The following is an 18,453-nucleotide window of genomic DNA, read 5'->3' as shown; positions in this document are numbered from 1 at the left end:
TTGGAATGACAGTTCTTTGGCTCTTCCCATGCTGATGGATGACAAAATTACGGATTAACGCAATCTAGTTCCTTTAAACTGTGATTAACCAAATCTTGTAAAATGTGAAATGTGAAATTGTACCACTGTCCAAATACTAACTGCACTGTACATTTCACTTGGCATGACTTATTCTGGATCATTTCCTAACCATTAAGTTTCTTCAAATAACTACTAAGCTACAAACTTCCTTTCAAGTCATTCTGTTTAAGTAAGAAAAGCAGACATCACAAAGCCAATAACTGGGGGGGTGCCAGTCCCCCCCCCCCCCCCCCAGTTCCCAGTCAGTAGTGAAGCTGTGTTATTGATAAAGAGTGAGCATCCACAAAAGCTATATCAGTTTTCAAAATATTTTTAAGCACACACAAGAGTAAAATGCTTTGTCCACAATTTTTAAAGGACTTAATGATGAATGAATAGGATAAATGTCATTTTGAAAATCATGTTGTCAAAATCTTGGCTAATTTAATTTTCCACTTGCGCATTTATTTTGTCATTTATCACATTTTTCATGAAGCCTCATAACCGCAACCCATCTGCAGTTGCGTTTTAAGATAACAAATGAAATTTTAAATGTAAATTTTAAAACTATTTTCTGAAGATATTGTTACATGTTTATATGTGAAAAGGTATGTTCATTAGTATTGGAATATGCCCACATCATGGTGTCTAATTACGGCATATAATGGAGAAATTATGAAAAAGTTAAACATTTAATAAAAAGTATTATAAATGCCTTTAAAGACCTAACATGGTGTTAGTTGATGATCTACTTATTGCAAACTAATTTCTCAGGATCTTCTTATTTTTATTAGTTTGCATTTGAGTACTGTTCTTTCTCAGGATCTTCTTATTGCAAACTACTTTTCTTTCTCTGGATCTTCTACATTTCATAATTATTGTTATGATTATTATTATTATTATTATTATTGTATATCGTATATAGGAAACCTATCCAAGTCTTTATACAACCCTTACAAAATGACCATATTATTTTACCATACGTGCAGATGTAAGCTATTCAAAATATTAAAGATACTAACTATACCGTAACTTATAAACCATTATCAATTTTTTAAAAATGTAAATACGTAAACATTGCCACCGACAATGCCATAGAGTTATGTTATGGTAACATGGGACCCAAAAAGGCCTTCAGGGTGCCCCTAACCACAAAGAAACTTAACTAGAGGTAACATGAAGCAACATAAAATATGTTTTATCCTCATACTTAATGTTAGGTATTAGCTTTGTGTATCAAAAGTCTTAAGGCCATTATTTTTGCTAAAGTTACCACTTCTTCCTTCAAAGATCTAAGCACTGTAACATTTTCAGGAATGAAATTGTGTAATGAAGTTAGAGTAGTCCTCATTACATCTGTCAGCATTGCATCTTTCTGGGCCTGAATAGCTTGGCCAGCTATTGTAGCAACTTCTTTGCTGTTTGGCGTAAACCTTTTGTTGATCTCTGAAAACCTTTGAGGTAATTCAGCTGCCTTCTTGGATGCTGCCATTGTTAGAATAAATTAAGAATTGCAAATCAAATCGCTGACCATCACTGGAAGTGGGTTTGTTACCATTTTTGAGACTTCCAATGAAGAAAAAAAATAATAATAAAAAAGAACATGCTGGGGAGAACACTGATTTTATTAATGTATATCAAATAAAAATTAAGTATTTATTTCTAGCTCCTCACCTCATCTCCTATGTAGTTGTGCAGCATACGAATCACAGATGCTCCTTTGCTATATGATATGGCATCAAAGATTTCATCCACTTCTGATGGGTGCCCCACATTCACCTGCATTCCAAAAAGAAATAATTAATTCAAACTTTGAACACACATTGACATTCAATGCCTTGAAAAACACAACCAAATGATCATGGAATCGATATGAATGGTTCAAAACATTTTCTGAAGCCATGTGCAGACCAAGGAACTGTACCCAAGTTTCTCTGTACAGTAGTCTGAGGCCGATTCTAATCAAACTGTGGTATGGTTCCCATCAATTGAGAAAACAAAACATTCTGCCAGGGGGAGAAAAATCTTTTGTTGGATGACATGTTGGACTATGCCGTAGATCATATACACTCAGTGAGCACTTTATTAGGCATTTATTAGACTTCTTTTTTTAGACATCTAGTGCTGTAGCCTATCCACTTAGAGTTATGATGTGTTGTGCATTCAGAGATGCTCTTCTGCAATACCACTGTTGTCATGTGTGGTTATTTCCGTTACTGTCACCTTCCTGTCAGCTTTGACCAGTCTCGCCATTATCCTCTGATGTCTCATGAAGGCGTTTCTGTCTGCAGAACTGCTGTTCACTGAATTTTTTTTTGTTTTTTGCACCATTCTTTGCAGATATTCTCATTATATTCTCATTCTCTGAGATACTCAAACCACCCTGTCTGCCACCAACAATCACTCCACGATCAAAGAATCTCAATCAATCTCACTGACAACAATGACATTCAATTTTCGCACTGCCATCTACCATCCGCTGTGTGAACGCTGCTACAGACAAATTCTGTCCTATATTTACAGCAAATGCAGAATTTGAGGATGGTGAAGCAAAAAGTAGTTAGGTCCAATTATGCCAAGGTAGGCAAATTTTAAGCAACACACGTTCTTTACTCACTTTCCTTAAGAATACATCATTCTTACTGACAGGACTCAACCTACAATTTTAAAGGTGGGATAGCAAAATAATACATTATCCACATGCAAGTCATATTTTAAAAACAACAAGGAAACTATTTACTCTCCTGGTAACTGTTAATGTAAAAAAACTGAAAATGAAGTAACCACATAGCCTCCATGATAAATTAGTCCATGACAGAATATAAAAAGCCTGCATTCAAAAATATGCTAACGTTAACCACAAGAGGGATCCAACTGCCTGTGAATAGTACAGAATATTCAATTCACTGAGTCAACTCATTCATTACAGATGCGAATTGCTCCTTTGCGAAGTTTATGAAGTCACCATTGGTCATTTTCCTCTCTCAATCAAATATTGCACTGAAATCCTAAGGACCTTTATGGCCTACCTCACCATCTTCCTCACTATCAGTGGGGACAATGTGGACTTCAGTACTCTTCCTGGCAAGTACACTTTTTTAAATTATTATTTTTATTTAAATTAAATGGTGTGTTTAACAGTTTATTTTTTGTATCCATTACAAAATGTTAATTAACAGCTGATGGATGACAAAGGGATTTTGCATGCTTGTTACTTCATTTTTATACTCCAGTGGAACAGCAAGTGTAATGACAAAATATACAGTACAGTGCAAAAGAGAAATTTGAGAGCATTTTTTTCTATTTCATTAAATAGAAAAATAGAAAGTAACAGGCCACTTTTGAGAGCAGTCTGCAAAAAAACTTTAATTGTGCAAGGTGCACCTCAGAATGAGGGATTTGCAATTATATCCTAAAGCTGACAATATCCCTATATCGAACATCTGAGGCAGACAATATTTACTATATTGAGACTATTATTCATGCGCAGAATGTAGTTTCACTGCTATGCGGATGACACTGATACACTCGGTGTCAGAAATGTATTAGGTACACCTATACACCAGCAAATATTTAAACAGCCAATCATGTTGCAGCAACTAAAAGCATACAGACAGAGTTAAGAGGTTCAGCTGTTTTTCAGACCAAATATATCACATTTCTTCCCCATTCTGATAAGTCACTTTGACCATGCGATGATCAAAGTGACAGGCAGGGCGGTTTGAGTATCTCAGAAATTGCTCATCTCCTGGGATCCACAACACTCTCTAGAGTTTGCAGTGAATGGTGCAAAACAAAAAGCAGCATTATGTAGGTAGATACACATTGTTAATGAAAGAGGTCAGAAAAGAAGGGCCAGACTGGCTGAACCTGACAGGAAGGTGACAGTAATGCAAATAACCACGTATTACAACAGTGGTATGCAGAAGAGCATCTCTGAACACACAATGTGTGAAACCTCTAAGAGCGGCAGCAGAAGACTTAAGTCTAAAAAAAACCTAATAAGGTGCCCACTGAGTATATCACAATGAAACCTGGTGAAGCGCTACCAATCTCTCGGTTAGAGGCTTGTATTGTAGATATAAAGGTTTGGATGCTTTCGAAATTTCTGCGTTCTGCTAATTCAGAAAATACTGAATTATTGGTCTCAGGCAAGAAGAATAAGGGAGAAAATGTGTACCTTTACACTAAATTATTATCATGATTATTTTAATTAAAGGTACAATAGATCATTTTGGACTGTTAATGGTCAAGAGAGGAACTGCAACAACGAACACCCTTAAACCACAACCCAGATCCTTCCCAGTCTATGAATAGGAATATAACACACAATAAAGTGTTATTATACAGTCCTGTGTTCTCATGCATTTTGGAAAGCTGATAGTGACAAACGCGACAGAGCCTGCCGCCTTTTCGTAGTGTTCTTGGAAAAAAAGGTTAGAACTATATTATGAGCAAGCGACTTATTGTAACTATCTGGTAATATAAGAAAGATATGATAGTCTACCACACTGAATGCAACTGTGACTTACAGTTTGAGACAAATCAGGGTTTAGCTAAACATGCATGATTGAACACGTAAAGAGATAAAAGGAACATATAGCTGCCCAAATTGCACTAGTTATAAAACGATATCAGTTTGTTATCGGTAGCAACAAGCATATTAGTTATTAGTTTACAAATAGCCACCTGATGCACAAAGCTTCTGCAACTATGCTTGCAACGCTCGCTACCATGTTCATAAATTTGTCTAACTATGGCTAATTTGCTTGTTGCTATCGACAGCGAACCGGTATTGTTTTATAACTAGATATGTAGTCTTCGCTTGGATAATAAGCAATAGTATACAGAGTTTCAGTTAAAGCCTTTCGGGAGTGCAATTTTGGCAGCTACACGGGAACAATCCGAATAAGCTTCCATGCCATTGGCTGTGGCAATAAGAACCAATTTTCAACCAATGAGATTGAATTATTGCACAGCTGTACTATGTTTTGGTACAGAGTGATGTATATTTGAAACCCAAATTTAAGGACGAGAGGGTGAATCAACATGTCAGTGAGCCTTTTTCAATGACAGGAAGGGATTTACAATGGTCTTGTAACAATGTTTTAACACAAAAATCTTACCTATTATACCTTTAAATCAAATATTTTAGTAAAAGACCTTGGTGTTACTATTGACCCAGACCTAACTTTTGACAAGCACATAAAACATGTATCCAGAGTTGCTTTCTTTCAGTTATGGAGCATAGTTAAACTACATACTTGTTATCAGCAGGGGATGAAGAGAAACTGATCTGTGCTCGTTACACCTAGGTTAGATTACTATAATGCCTTGCTATCTGGCTGCTCTAGTGCCTCACTAAAGAATCTTCAGCTTGTGCAGAATACAGCCGCACGCATCTTGACTAGGACTAAAGAATATGAGCATATTATTCCAGTGCTAGGTTCCCATGCACTGGCAACAGTAGAGTGAAAAAATAAAAAAAGCCTTTTACAATTAAACGTGACACACTTCTTCAATACAAGATTACTTTGTATTTTTTTGGTTTCAAAATAGCAAAAAAGGAAAAAGACCCTGTTTGGGGAAACCTGTCAGTTAATACTTTGTAACTTCAGGCAACTATAACAGCTTGTAAATGCTTCCTGTAGTCAGCTGAGTCTTTCATTTCTTGCTTTTGGAATTTTTCCTCATTCTTCTTGGTAGAACACCTCTAGCTCAGAAATATTATTCTGCCTCCTTGCTTATACGGCATGTTTGAGATTTCTCCACAGATTTTCAATAATAATCAAGCCTGGGGGTCATTCCAAAAACCTTAATCAGTATATCCCGGAGGTACTTCATTGTTGATTTTGATGCTTTGGATCAGTCTTGCCAGAATACGCAATCTTCAACTTCAATGTCTGGACTGTCCTTTCAATATTAGCCTCTGGAATTTCTTGATATTTGGTAGAATCCATTCTTCCTTCCACTCGCAGTTTCCAGTGCGACCTCCATGCTTCACAGTTGGCAAGGTGTTCTTCTCTACAAAGGCTTCCCCCCTTTTTTCTCTAAACATACCTTCTTTGGATGCGGTCAAAAAGTTCAATTTTGGTTTCATCAGTCCAGAGTATTGCTCCAAAAGGCTTCAGGCTTCACAAAGTTTTCTTTTGCATACTTCAGACGCTTAATTTTGTGTTGGGGTTGTTCTGGCAACTCTGCCATGCAGGTCTTTGTTGTTTAAAGAACATTGTATTGTTGAACAGACCTGCGTTTGCTACTCTTTTTTGCAGCTTTTTTGCACTGATGTATGGGTTCTTCTGAGCATTTATCACCAGGCCATTCTATCTATCTGAAATCTTTCTTGGTCTTCCAGACCTTGCCTTCCATTTATCTTCCATTTTTGAATAATGTTTTTGACAGTGAAAATGGGCAGTTTGAAACCTTGAGCTTTTGTAGCCTTCTCCTTCTTGGTGGAAATTTCATTCTGAAACTGTTTAGAGGAACCCATGATCACTAACACCAGACAGAACAGCCATTGCAACTGGATATTTTAGAAGGCATGGAGTTACTTCAGAAAAAAAAGTTCAGCCTTGGAATTATATTAACCCGACTCATTGAAGCCTGTAAATCACATGGGTCACAACAAATTTTGATTTGATTTAGCTTTTACAGTTTACTGCTCTTCAATATTTAGAAACTTTTTTGCATGTGCCGAAGTTTTTGCACAGTACTGTACTCAATTTAGACTGAAATTAACTCAAATAAATTGCTATTGGCAATTTGTTTCTTTACAATAATTGTTATGGGTGCTAATCATTTTGACACCTATGGTTTTCAGAAAAAATTAGATGACTTTATAAACAGGTGACAATTGATTGAGGTCCGCGGAGCAATGCTGTGGCCTTCCAGCTAAAATGAAGAAGTTTTCTGAAAGACACAGAGGCGGCTGAAGTCAGAGTGGGAAAAGCAGCACCTTGTGCAAAAGGATTTACGATACAGTGGCGGAGGAATGATGGCTCGAAAAGGATTCGGAAGCCACAAAAAGAAAATCTCTGAAATTATAAAGTCTGGTCAAGAATTGGTGGCAATAGTTTGAGGCATGCTATCAAGCAATAATAAGGTGAAAAGGTCTTGCGAACTGCAATGACAGTCACCACATAAACCTACAGAAGAGTGTCCGCTATAAGCACAATTAAACTCCAGCTGCTTACTTCATATTTTGGTCTGATATTTGTTGGCTATACACATGTGAAACATGTTAATAGAAAAAATTACTTTTGAAATTCCAGTAATAAAATGAGTCATGAAAAACAGGTTGTGACCATGTCACCCCTTCCGAGTCCTAGCGTGACCACATACAATTTGAACCCTTGAATCTCTGAATCTTTGAATCTTTGCTCTATGCTTCGAGCCATTGTGCTGAAAGGTGAACAGACACCCCAGTCTGAGATTGTGTGCACTCTGGAGCAGGGTTTCTTCAAGGACCTCTCTATTTGGCTGCATTCACCCTTCCCTCAATTCTGACTAGTCTCCCTGTCACTGAAAAGCACCCCCACAGCATGATGCTGCTCGGGGTATTCTAGCTGCCAATCGTGGTAGGCACGCTGATGTATTCTTCAAGTTAGTTGATGTATTCTTCATTTGTATGTGGTCACGCTAGGACTTGTAACCATACTTTTGTCATACATTGTACTTGTCCATGTGTCCGATTTGCACTTCACTGTACGTCACTTTGGATAAGATTGTCTGCCAAATGCCTGTAAAGTAATGTAATGCCACCAACATGCTTGGAGTTCTGCCGAAATATAATAAATTAAAAAAAGAATCTCTCATGGAATACAATATGAAACACTGAATGCAATTGTTGGATAATTTGGGTGATACTTCATATTACCCTTTTTCCATATGTTGTATCATTTGCACAAAAAAACATGCATGTAGAAATTTGTCACACAGGGAAGACGGGTAGATATTATTTATTTACGTAAAAATGTGAGGTACAGAAAGAATAGTGGTCCACGATTTCAGAAATAGTGCACGGTTTCAAACACGTTTTTTACTTTGTAGCGCAGTGCATTTCACATTCTTTTTTTCTATTGCTTTAACACAATATTTGAATGCCTCGGCTGAGGGCAAAATGAGGAAAATTGGTGACTGTGCCATGCTCTGATATGTGTCAGCAGCAGTTGACAATGGGAGGGCTAATGACCTTTCTTCAATGAATATTTATGTGGTCTGCAGTCCTGCCAGGTAAGTAGTCTTTTCACACCTGCCCTGACTTCTCCCTACCTCGAAGACAAAGCCCTTACACAAAGTAATACTCAGTGAGCCATTTAGAAGACAGAAACAAATAAATCTTTTGATGCAGGAATTTATTGAAATCACCACACAAACCACATACAATGAAGACGCCATTTGCAAACACCTCAAAGTTTTGCATGCCATTTTTCATTTTTCCTGTTTAGCTGCAAGCACAGGGGGACATCACACTCTTTGCTCCACAGTGTGTTTCCATAATGAAACGTGTTCCGTGATGAAAAATGTTGACCTCAAAATAAGTGAATAGCCTATGCTTCTGTATGTCATTGTATCATGCTTTACAGTTGGTGTTCTCGCACATGGCATCGCCCCACTGCTGCCAGAGAATAATTATCACCTCGTTTCAATTAGAATGAAATGGGCCCGAATTTGAGTTCAGCGAAACTCACATATGAGTAAAGATCAAGAAATCGCAGTGGTCTTACTGACCTAATTTTAAACGTTTTGAAACTATTACTATTATGTGTCAATAGGTGCATTGCGATTTTAAGGTTTCTGTCAATATGTTCGTTGCACCTGGCGGGTAAAATCTCACAAAGTGAATCATCAAAGTGGAAAGGAAAGTTGATCAGATGTTTTCCGACCCCAGAGGGTTAATGTCTCATGAATGCCTATTTTAGGAAGTTCCTTTTCATTATTGTGCAATATGATGGATTTGAATACAAACCACACTAAGCGCATGAAAATAAGCGCATGTAGGGAGGTCATTAATTACATTTCTGTCTACATTATTCACATATCGCCAAACTGCTAGGCAACATTTATACTGCCCAATTTGTAGGTTACATGCTTCAGACATCACGGCTGTTGACAGATGGAAAATAATCTCATGCCTGCAATACAGCTGAAGAGGCATGGATTTCAGCATCGGCACAATTCATGGTAAAATTTGGTCGTACAACCTAATTATACCCTGATTGAGTGCTGCTGAGATGCTCGTCCTTCTGGCAGGTTCTCAACAAAGGACTTTTGAAGGTCTGATAGTCAGTTGAAGGGATTTCTTGCCTGGTTATAACTCAGTTTGGCCAGACGGCCAACTATACATATACATATACATATACATATACATATACATATACATATACATATACATATATATATATATATATATATATACACACAAATATACATTTATATAGATATGCACATATATACACACGTATATAACGTTAACTGTGTGTAACCGATACCGCTTATGACTGCTAGGGGTCGTATCTTTCAGTACTGACAAATTTTATTTAATTTTCAAACTTTATTTTGGGCCATCTTAATAGTTAAATGTCAACACCGTACGTCAGATAATAACGTAATTGCCAAATTAAAGATTTACATTTACATTGACATTATGCAGTGTAGCTTCCCAGCTGCAGAAGGCTGTAGTTAAATCCCTGGAGTTTACGTCCAGGCACGCTGGTCAATTGTGTCATTTATTAAAATGCATCGGTTAAAATGATAATTCTTCATGTTTTCATCCCTCTTCCCAATGGCTTCTGCCTGATAGACTTGATTGGCATGAAAATGGCCACGGATTGCTTGTTTAGAATGGAAACTGCGTATTGTAATATTCCGTGCAGCATTTATCCAATTTTGTATTAGCTACTTTGTTCATTCTGTTCTACGATCAGTTTGCCAGTAGTTCGAATTTGCATGTCAAATCTTCTATTAGGGGAACCACGATGAACCAATCATGCTCTTTCGCATTATGTGCCTTCAAATGCTTTATAAGATTTTATAAAATAGTGCCAGATTGCTGACATTTTGCGATCTCTTTCTACATTCTCCGCTAGCACCGCATGTGTTGTTGTTTGCCTGAATAGTGTGAATGAGCCATCATCACATGATACATTTTTTGGAACTCTTTGGAAGGGTGGCACAAAGACAGCTCTTGCTGAGCACAATAAACAAAACCAAGCCTGTTGAGTGCTATGGTCACATGAGACCAAAATTGAACGTTTTGGCCACACACCATCAACATGTTTGGCGGCAAAATGGAATGCATAAAAGGAGAAGCACCTCACATGTATTGTGGGTCATTGATGCTCTGGAGATGTTTTGCTGCCAGTGGTCCAGGTGCACTATTTAAGATCAATGGCACAACAAATTCAACGAAGTACTAGGAAATCTTGGCAGCAAATCTGGTCGCCTCTGCTACGAAGAAGTCTTGGTCATAGGTAGATTTCCAGCAGGATAGTGACTCCTAGCATACATCAAAAACAACCATGTTCTGCAATGGCCATCTCAGTCTCCAGATTAAATTACATATACACTCACTTTATTAGCAATTAATTTACCACTGTTGTAATGTGTGGATATTTGCATCACAGTCACCTTCCTGTCAGCTTTGACCAGTCTGGCCATTCACCAGTGACCGCTCTCATTAACAAGGCATTCTTGCCCACAGAACTGTTGCTCACCGGATGTTCAAACCACCCTGTCTGGCACCAACAATCATTCCACAGTCAAAGTCACTTTGTCGTCACTGTAAATATTTCTGCACCGCCACCATTGCACCTGTAAATAAAATACACCTTCAGCACCTCATCACCGCAGTCCCTCGTCCTTCATGTCTTCCACCATAGGTGCACCCTAACACTATGGTTCTCCTTAAAATAAATACATTAAATTACTGTTCATTTCAATTATTCCAATTAAAGTGGGGTATTTCTCTAACGTTACTCTCAATATATCGCCATAGCTGTACGGTACACAACTTCACCAGTCAACCAAGACTGTAATCTGATCAGGCATGCACTATGACAAGCTAAACCGTCAATCAGGAGATTGAAAACTGAAAATATGACTGCGTGCAATCCTGCCAGAGCGCAGGGTTGGGCTGCGATCACACCTCAATGGATCATACACAGTGCATTTACTGCTTGTCGTTAGCAAAACTAGACTGTTTGTCTGGTAGTGTAACTAGATGGAGTAACCAGCATACTGTGCCCCCCTCTGTAGGCTATCATGTCATTAACTCGGGTCTCTAATTAAGCCAGGTCTCACATGGTTTTATTATGTAGCTAGCTACAGAAAATGGACATCCTCCACTTTATTCAACTTCAAAAATCAGAGCAAGAGCCAGTTTTCTCCTCCTAATTTTTTATCAAGAAAATGTTTCAGTAGCTGTTGTAGCTAACTATTTTATACACAAGACTGAAACAGTCTCAACTTCTTCTTGAAAAAAATAATACAAAAACCTTTCTTCCTCAAAATAGTTTCTCTTAATAAAAAAAAGACGTTAGGTATGAACATTAGTAACTAGTTAGTAACTAGCAAATGGTTATTATTCCCTTCTACCTGTTAACCTGCTTTTAGCTTGAGCAGTGCCGTCCGGTATGATGCCCCAGTTGCATGACTCGTCAACACAGCTTCGCCCATCGCGTGAACTTTAATTGATTTACTGCAGGCTCTACATTGGGCCATATGGACGTCCAGTGGAATCTTTGAATAGCCATTCTTTACATATGGCTTTTGTGAGCCATGAGTTCCAAAACTTGCATTTTCCAGGCACTAGCTGACCGTCGATATAGCTTTTTAGCTTGCTTGGCGCCGTTTAACCTGCATCATGTAAATACAGCTATTGACCAATGACCGTCGCACTGAGGCAGGTGGTGCTATTTACAGATGGCAGGCGACACACACAGTGGAATGTAACCAAATGTTATTTACAGTACCAAAAAATTAAGTACAAATAATAAATAAATTATATATATATATATATATATATATAAATAACTTATATTTCCATTATTAAAAATATATATATTCAAGCACTTTCAATGACCCATGTCTATTTTCAAAAACTTTCAAGGCCTTGGTTTTTTCCCCCTCAAATTCACAAATTTTCAAGGATTTCAAGGACCTGTGGGAACCCTGAAGGAATTAAGTGCACAGATTAGAGTGGGAAAAGTACCTCTATGGGGTGGCTATTGTCCAGTGCATCCAGGTCCAGTGCTCGGGTGTAGTCGGCAGACACAAACTGTGTCCAGATATCATACTCGGGGAAGCAGTAGTCCACACACAGATACTCAATCCAGGATGCGAAGCCCTCGTTCAGCCACAGATGAGTCCACCACTCCTGCAGTCAGGGTATATTTGGTCAGATGAAAAACATCTTAAAACAACAAAAACAGGACCAGAAGGCAATGTTATTTCAGAAAATATGCAAATACAACTTCTTGGGATTACAGTTAACTAAAATAGAGGGTACAATAAAAAGATTCTCTAAAATAACAAATCACACCAATTTAAATTTAAGAGTGGTGCTTCAATTAAGAAATCACATTCCATCAGCAATGACCCCCCGCTGTGTGCAAGCAACAGACTATAACCGGCTAGAGGTACGGTATTAAAGTGATGACTGAGCAGCATTTTAGCGAATAAAATTATTTTTTCAATGGTGTATTGTTTGTTAGGCTTGCATAAAACATTTATTTTGCCTACATAAACAAACTTTTCAGTATGCACGCCGTTAGACACTGGCAAACACAAGCTTGCAAAGGCCTATTCCTGGCTATCTACCACAAAGAAGTGCACACCATGGAGGCTACGCGAGTACCGGAGTCTCGAGCATTCTATAGCCATCATTTCCCCCGTTGCTTCTTGAGTATTTTCCTTCTTGCGGGAAAATAGAGGGGCAGCTAAGCGCAAAATCGTTCAGTTTGTGATGCATGCATGAAAATTTGCATGTGGTTCACCTTTAGGCTGCTTGTTAAGAAATTGACAGAAATCGAACATTTCTCAAGATGGCCACCAAATACAAATGATCTTCCTATAATCAAAACAAACTGTCCAAAATTTGAGAGGTCAATACCAATGTTTTGAAACATGGAGAAGTCATACATTTGACGGCTACTAACACAGAACTCTCAGGATTGGCAATGTCCTTTGTGTTAAGGGTAAGAAGGTCATCTGACTCTTCTGAAAAGGATTACGAAACTCCTGTAAAACAATGGTTAGCTTTTCTACCCTCAACAAATATCAAGAAATATGTTTTGAGCCTTTTGTGCCAGATTATGAGGTTCACTATGTTGAGCTTCATTCTTGACATCTGATGATTTTTAATTCTTCTCAATGGCTAGCTCACTTCAGGCCGAGTAACCATCCATCGGTTGAGTGTTGATGGATCTTCAGTTAGGCCAATCGCCCTTTATAACAGCATTTGCCTGTTCATGGGCTTGGTCTATTGCCATTGCTGAGAACAGTCGGTCTGATTTGTGGACAACAAAGTTTCCTGCAGAGAGCTCTCGCCACATCGGGTGTTGCTTTTCAAGTGATAACATGTCTGAGGTGTACAGAACGGCAACAAAAATCATTCACATTGTCATTGGCAAATAAATAAGGTATCAGCTCTGTGATGGCTTCACAGGAGAGACCAAAATGTGCTTCTTTGAAACGATTTAGCGTAAAAATTCCATTGTCAACACCAGGTACCAAAATTGAAACTGCTTGCACATTCCAAACCAGTCTTCCAGATTCAACAAATCAATTGACTTTTAAAGCCTCTTTGTTGAATTTCTCATAAGCTGCTGTCAAGAGCTTGTAGAGACTGCAGGCTGTTATCTAGTGTGCCTTTGTGACACTAGAGACTGACAAGAACAAATCTGCTGTACCTTGAGTTGCTACACCAGACTCAACGAGAGCACCTGACTGATAGGGTGTGAAGTAGTGTTCCTATGGATCTCAGGACAGCCATCTCTATATGCAGACCACCAAACATGAGAACAAACTTCTCTTCGCCATAAAACTCTGGCCACTGCCACTGAATCTGCAAAGACAACACTTCCAATCTGTTCGCCCCTTGGAGAAAGATTCTCCAATGTCAGCCATATTCAAGAACATAGGGTAATAAACAATTAAAGGCCTAGGGCAGTGTTTCCCAACTCCAGTCCTCAGGACCCACTTGCCAGAAGGTTTTTGTTGTAACCAGTAGCTCACACACCTGATTTAACTAATCAAGGGCATTTTTGTGGTTTGATTGGTTCAATCATTAAATCAAGTATGTAAGTTACTGGTTACAACAGTAATGTGGGTCCCGAGGACTGGAGTTGGGAAACACTGGCCTAGGGCTTATCCTTCCACCACTTTAATTGTAAGCACTTTCTTGTATAGAATATAACTAGGTTGATGCATTAAAGTGCCCTACATCTAGTCCGATCATTCATCCACTGTCCCAGACGATTTGTCCACCATCCGGATGACTAAAGCCCCATCATCCTTGGCTCGGCTCTCCCGTGCCGGTACATCCTGTCAATTCAGTTATGGATATCTAACTGACATGGGGGCGAATTAGATATTATTTTGGACACTTAAAGGTACAATAGGTATTTTCAAACTTCTAATGGTCAAGAGAGCAATAGCAGCAACAAACACCTTCAAACCACAATTTATCCCTCCCTCTTCTCTTTAAGTGCACTGATGTTGAAACGCCATTGGCTATGGCAATTAGAACCAATGATCTTGAATTGTTGTACAGTTATACAATGTTTTGGTATAGAGTTTCAGGCCATCAACTGTATAAACACCGGCAGAGGGTGAGTCGGCATATCAATGAGCTTTTTTCAAAGATAGGAAGGGATTTACAATGGTCTTAAAACAATGTTTTAACAAATCTTACCCATTGTACCTTTAATAGTATTACTTTACAGAAGCTGACACTGAACTGAGTTTCACAGCAGCGATATCACCAGTGTGCCCTGGTAGAGCATGACATTTACTCATATAGAGGTTGATTTTCAACTAACCGCCTGTGTAAAATTTGATGCTTGCATCACAAAGTGAAAGATTCCACCAAAATGTACACTCGGCTGCCCCACAAGTATCAGAATTGTTGGTAAATAAAGAAAAAAAGGCTGCATATAATGAACTCAGAAATAATCTATATTGTTGGATAACCAATTTTGATTACTGGCTTTGAGGCCCAGAAAATTATTTTTGCTAACTTGCATTGTCCACATAATTAAGTGGCCTGCTCTGTTAATGAACAGGAATGTGGTCTGTTTTGTCTATCACTGCTCCTCAAAGTTTTTATTACTTTTTGACTAAACCACACCCAAATTTCTTCATGCTGAAAGTCCATTTGATGTTAAGTTTGAAGGCAATTTAACATCAAATTAAAATCATTGATTGAAAATCTTAATGTTGAAACAAATAATGGTTGTTGAAGCCTGCCATTGAAAATCTGCATTTTCAGAAGACCCTGATTCAAGCGAAAACCAATACCAACTTCATTATGAAACTGAGCGTGTGTACATCCTATATTCATGTTTCATGGTCTCATTAGAGAGAGAATACAATTTATTTGATAACAGTATCATAGTGCTCAGCCCAGCTTCTAACGGCAAAAATGGACAGTATCAGATAAGACAGTTCTGCCTCTCCCACACCTCCACCTTTCCCAATAAGCACATCTTTGCCTTTCTGATCATTAAGGGGAGTGTTTTCTCCTGCCTTGGCAACCACATAGAATGCGGGCCTTCTTTTCTGGTAGGCGGATGACACACTCACAGGGAGTCAAGGTGATGGACATTTGGGGGATGATATCTGCTGCTACCATCTGAGGAATCTGAACTCTCCATCAGGCCTGGTGTTTCATGGTGTTTGGTGAGCACATTGTGATGATTTAATCTTACAGCTGCGCCAGTATTTTTACATTTTCATCTCTGATTTCAGGAAGATTCAGCGGTCTTTTGGTTTCTGGACGTTGATTTCAGCCTTGTTGGGACGATCTTGGGAAACAAAAGCTATGATATGGTATTTTCTTTCATTCTGTCCATGTCTGTAACATTCTTAGTTTCAGTTAGTCGACCCTCATCTTCAGAATTAGACTATTAGAATATTTTGTTGAGACTTTATAAAATCCTTCATTTTAAACATTGTGAGTTGGAAATTTGGAAAAGGTTGATCCAACTTGCTCTGCCCATCAACAAATTTGGCTATTTATCTGATAATTAATATATGTTCATAATAATTCAATTAAATTGAATAAAGACATTTTACACAGCAGATAATTGAGGGGTTTTAACTGTTGATGCACTTATGTACTGTTTTTTTAGTAAGGGAAAATTGTTTTCTCAAATAATAGGGTCTATCAACTAATCAATATCATATCCAGACCTGATCAAGACAAGTCTTGTGAACAAAATGTGGGGCTGGTTTTATCTGTAAAAAACTGAGGATTGTGAAATATATCAAAAGTCACCTTAGAGTTCTAAGAGATAAGAGACTAATCAGCACTGATGTTGTTAGTTCCCTAGGGTGACAGAGGGATTTGTCGGCATCCTCTTAAATGGCAGTTGTCCTGAACGGATTCTTATGATTTTGCAAGAAGGGTATTCATGTGAGAAGGATTACCATTGTTACGAGATTGCCAAACCACTGGTGGGCTAGTTCGTGGCCCACCACTAGTGCCACCCACTGACGAGAGGAAGAACAGGAGTTTTTGGGGTCAATGAGCAGGGCTGTCTCCCTAGAGAGAAAAATGTGTGTTAGATGGAAGTGTAAACAATCAATGAGACACATCTACTTTCAAACATAACAGAAAACAGACATGTACACTCAGCGGTGTATAAACACATACCTCCAAACAGTTGTAACGTCAAATTCAGAGATTAAAAACATTTGTTTTAATGAGTTTCTGCATGACTTCTAAGATAATGCAAGGCACCTAACACTGATGTTGGGAGCAACCCAAAATAAAACCTGAAGGAGGCATAGCAATAAAGTCAACAATCAGCGTCTTCTAAATGCTATGTGTGCATGTAAAACTATTGAAAACTTTCACAAGTTCCTTGCCAGCTAATATTGGCAAGTCCATGGCAACATTCATTTTGGGATGAACTACTACTTTAAGGCACTGCTGGTTTCACAAGCTTTTTGGCCTCTTTAATGTTATAACTACACCTAGACCTCCATTTGTATGGTAAGAACCAATAATTTAAAAGGGTGAATAATAATTTATTTCCCGAATGTAGAATTCAAATAGACACAAATACACATGCAAAGGCACACATCGCAATTCTTTATTTAGGTCCACATTGATCAAATACATCATAAGGGCTCATATCAGTGGCATCTCGTGAGCTCACCATACTTTTCTTTTAACTAATCATTGAACTTCATTCATTTACATTGACTACCAAGTGTCTCAACGATCTGACGAATCAATTGTAAATTAACACACAGCTTCTTCACATTGTGTTAAATGACAAATACAATTTGAAATCACTATCAAATCACTAATATCAAAGGATCTCTTGAAGTATTGGCTTTAAGTATCTCTTCAAGACATTCACAGATTTTATGAGTGTTTCCCAAAACCTGTTGCTACTCAAGTAAGACAAGAATGTTTTTACACAACATCCTGGGAATAGTTGTATCTCCTGTTAATCCCTTACAGCCTTCGCACTGACAGAGAATAAATAAATTACCTATCTAAACATACCTAAAACTACTGTCCCCTATCCTCAAACACATTTCAGATACCAGTAGTTTTGGGAAAGTGGTCTTGCGTTCTTCATGCTTCAGCAAGATTAATGTGTTGATTAAAAAGGCTTTTCAAACCAACTCAGTAAATTGTGTAGCATATTTTAATGTCAATTGTGTTGGAAAAAAGTGGCACAAACCTCTTAATTGTCATTTTGATTCCGTATTGAAACTCACCTGAAGAGTTAACTGAAGGGAAGGCTATCTTCAAATAACTTGAAAAATTCAAATGTTTTTGGAAACATGCATGAAATTCAAGAGCTGTCTTGAAATTATTTGTGAAGTATGTTGCGCATTTTCACGACGCATCATTACTGGAAAACTCACCCCAGGTTAGTCATCAAAGCCTGACAGTTACCATCCCATTTTGAAAATGATTAACCATGTAACTGATTCTGCTTATGACTGCACGGGGACGCATTTATATTTAGGTAATTTATGGAGAAAAAAACAAAACAAGTAGCCCACTGACAAAAATGTTATTGCATTTTCTCATTTTACTTTGGGCAATCTTAAAATATATGGGCGACATGGCTCAGGCAGTAGGAGCAGCCGTCTGGCAGTCGGAGGGTTGCCGGTTTGATCCCCCGCCCAGGCAGTGTCGAAGTGTCC

General features: G+C 38.2%; 1 protein-coding gene across 2 annotated transcripts in view; it reads right to left on the bottom strand.

Moving 5' to 3' along the window:
• The window catches only part of npepps (aminopeptidase puromycin sensitive), a 125,791-nt gene that overhangs the window by 38,781 nt on the left and 68,557 nt on the right, over window positions 1–18,453 (bottom strand). For both annotated transcript variants that reach the window (XM_061224874.1, XM_061224866.1), the window contains exons 9-11: window positions 16,711–16,825; window positions 12,272–12,436; window positions 1,735–1,839 (exon numbers count right to left, since the gene is read on the bottom strand). In XM_061224874.1, the coding sequence (XP_061080858.1) occupies window positions 1,735–1,839; window positions 12,272–12,436; window positions 16,711–16,825 (385 nt within the window). The remainder of the gene's footprint in view (window positions 1–1,734; window positions 1,840–12,271; window positions 12,437–16,710; window positions 16,826–18,453) is intronic.

Source organism: Conger conger, chromosome 2 (assembly GCF_963514075.1).
Source record: "Conger conger chromosome 2, fConCon1.1, whole genome shotgun sequence".
NCBI lineage: Eukaryota > Metazoa > Chordata > Actinopteri > Anguilliformes > Congridae > Conger > Conger conger.
This window is presented reverse-complemented; position numbering and strand designations above follow the sequence as displayed.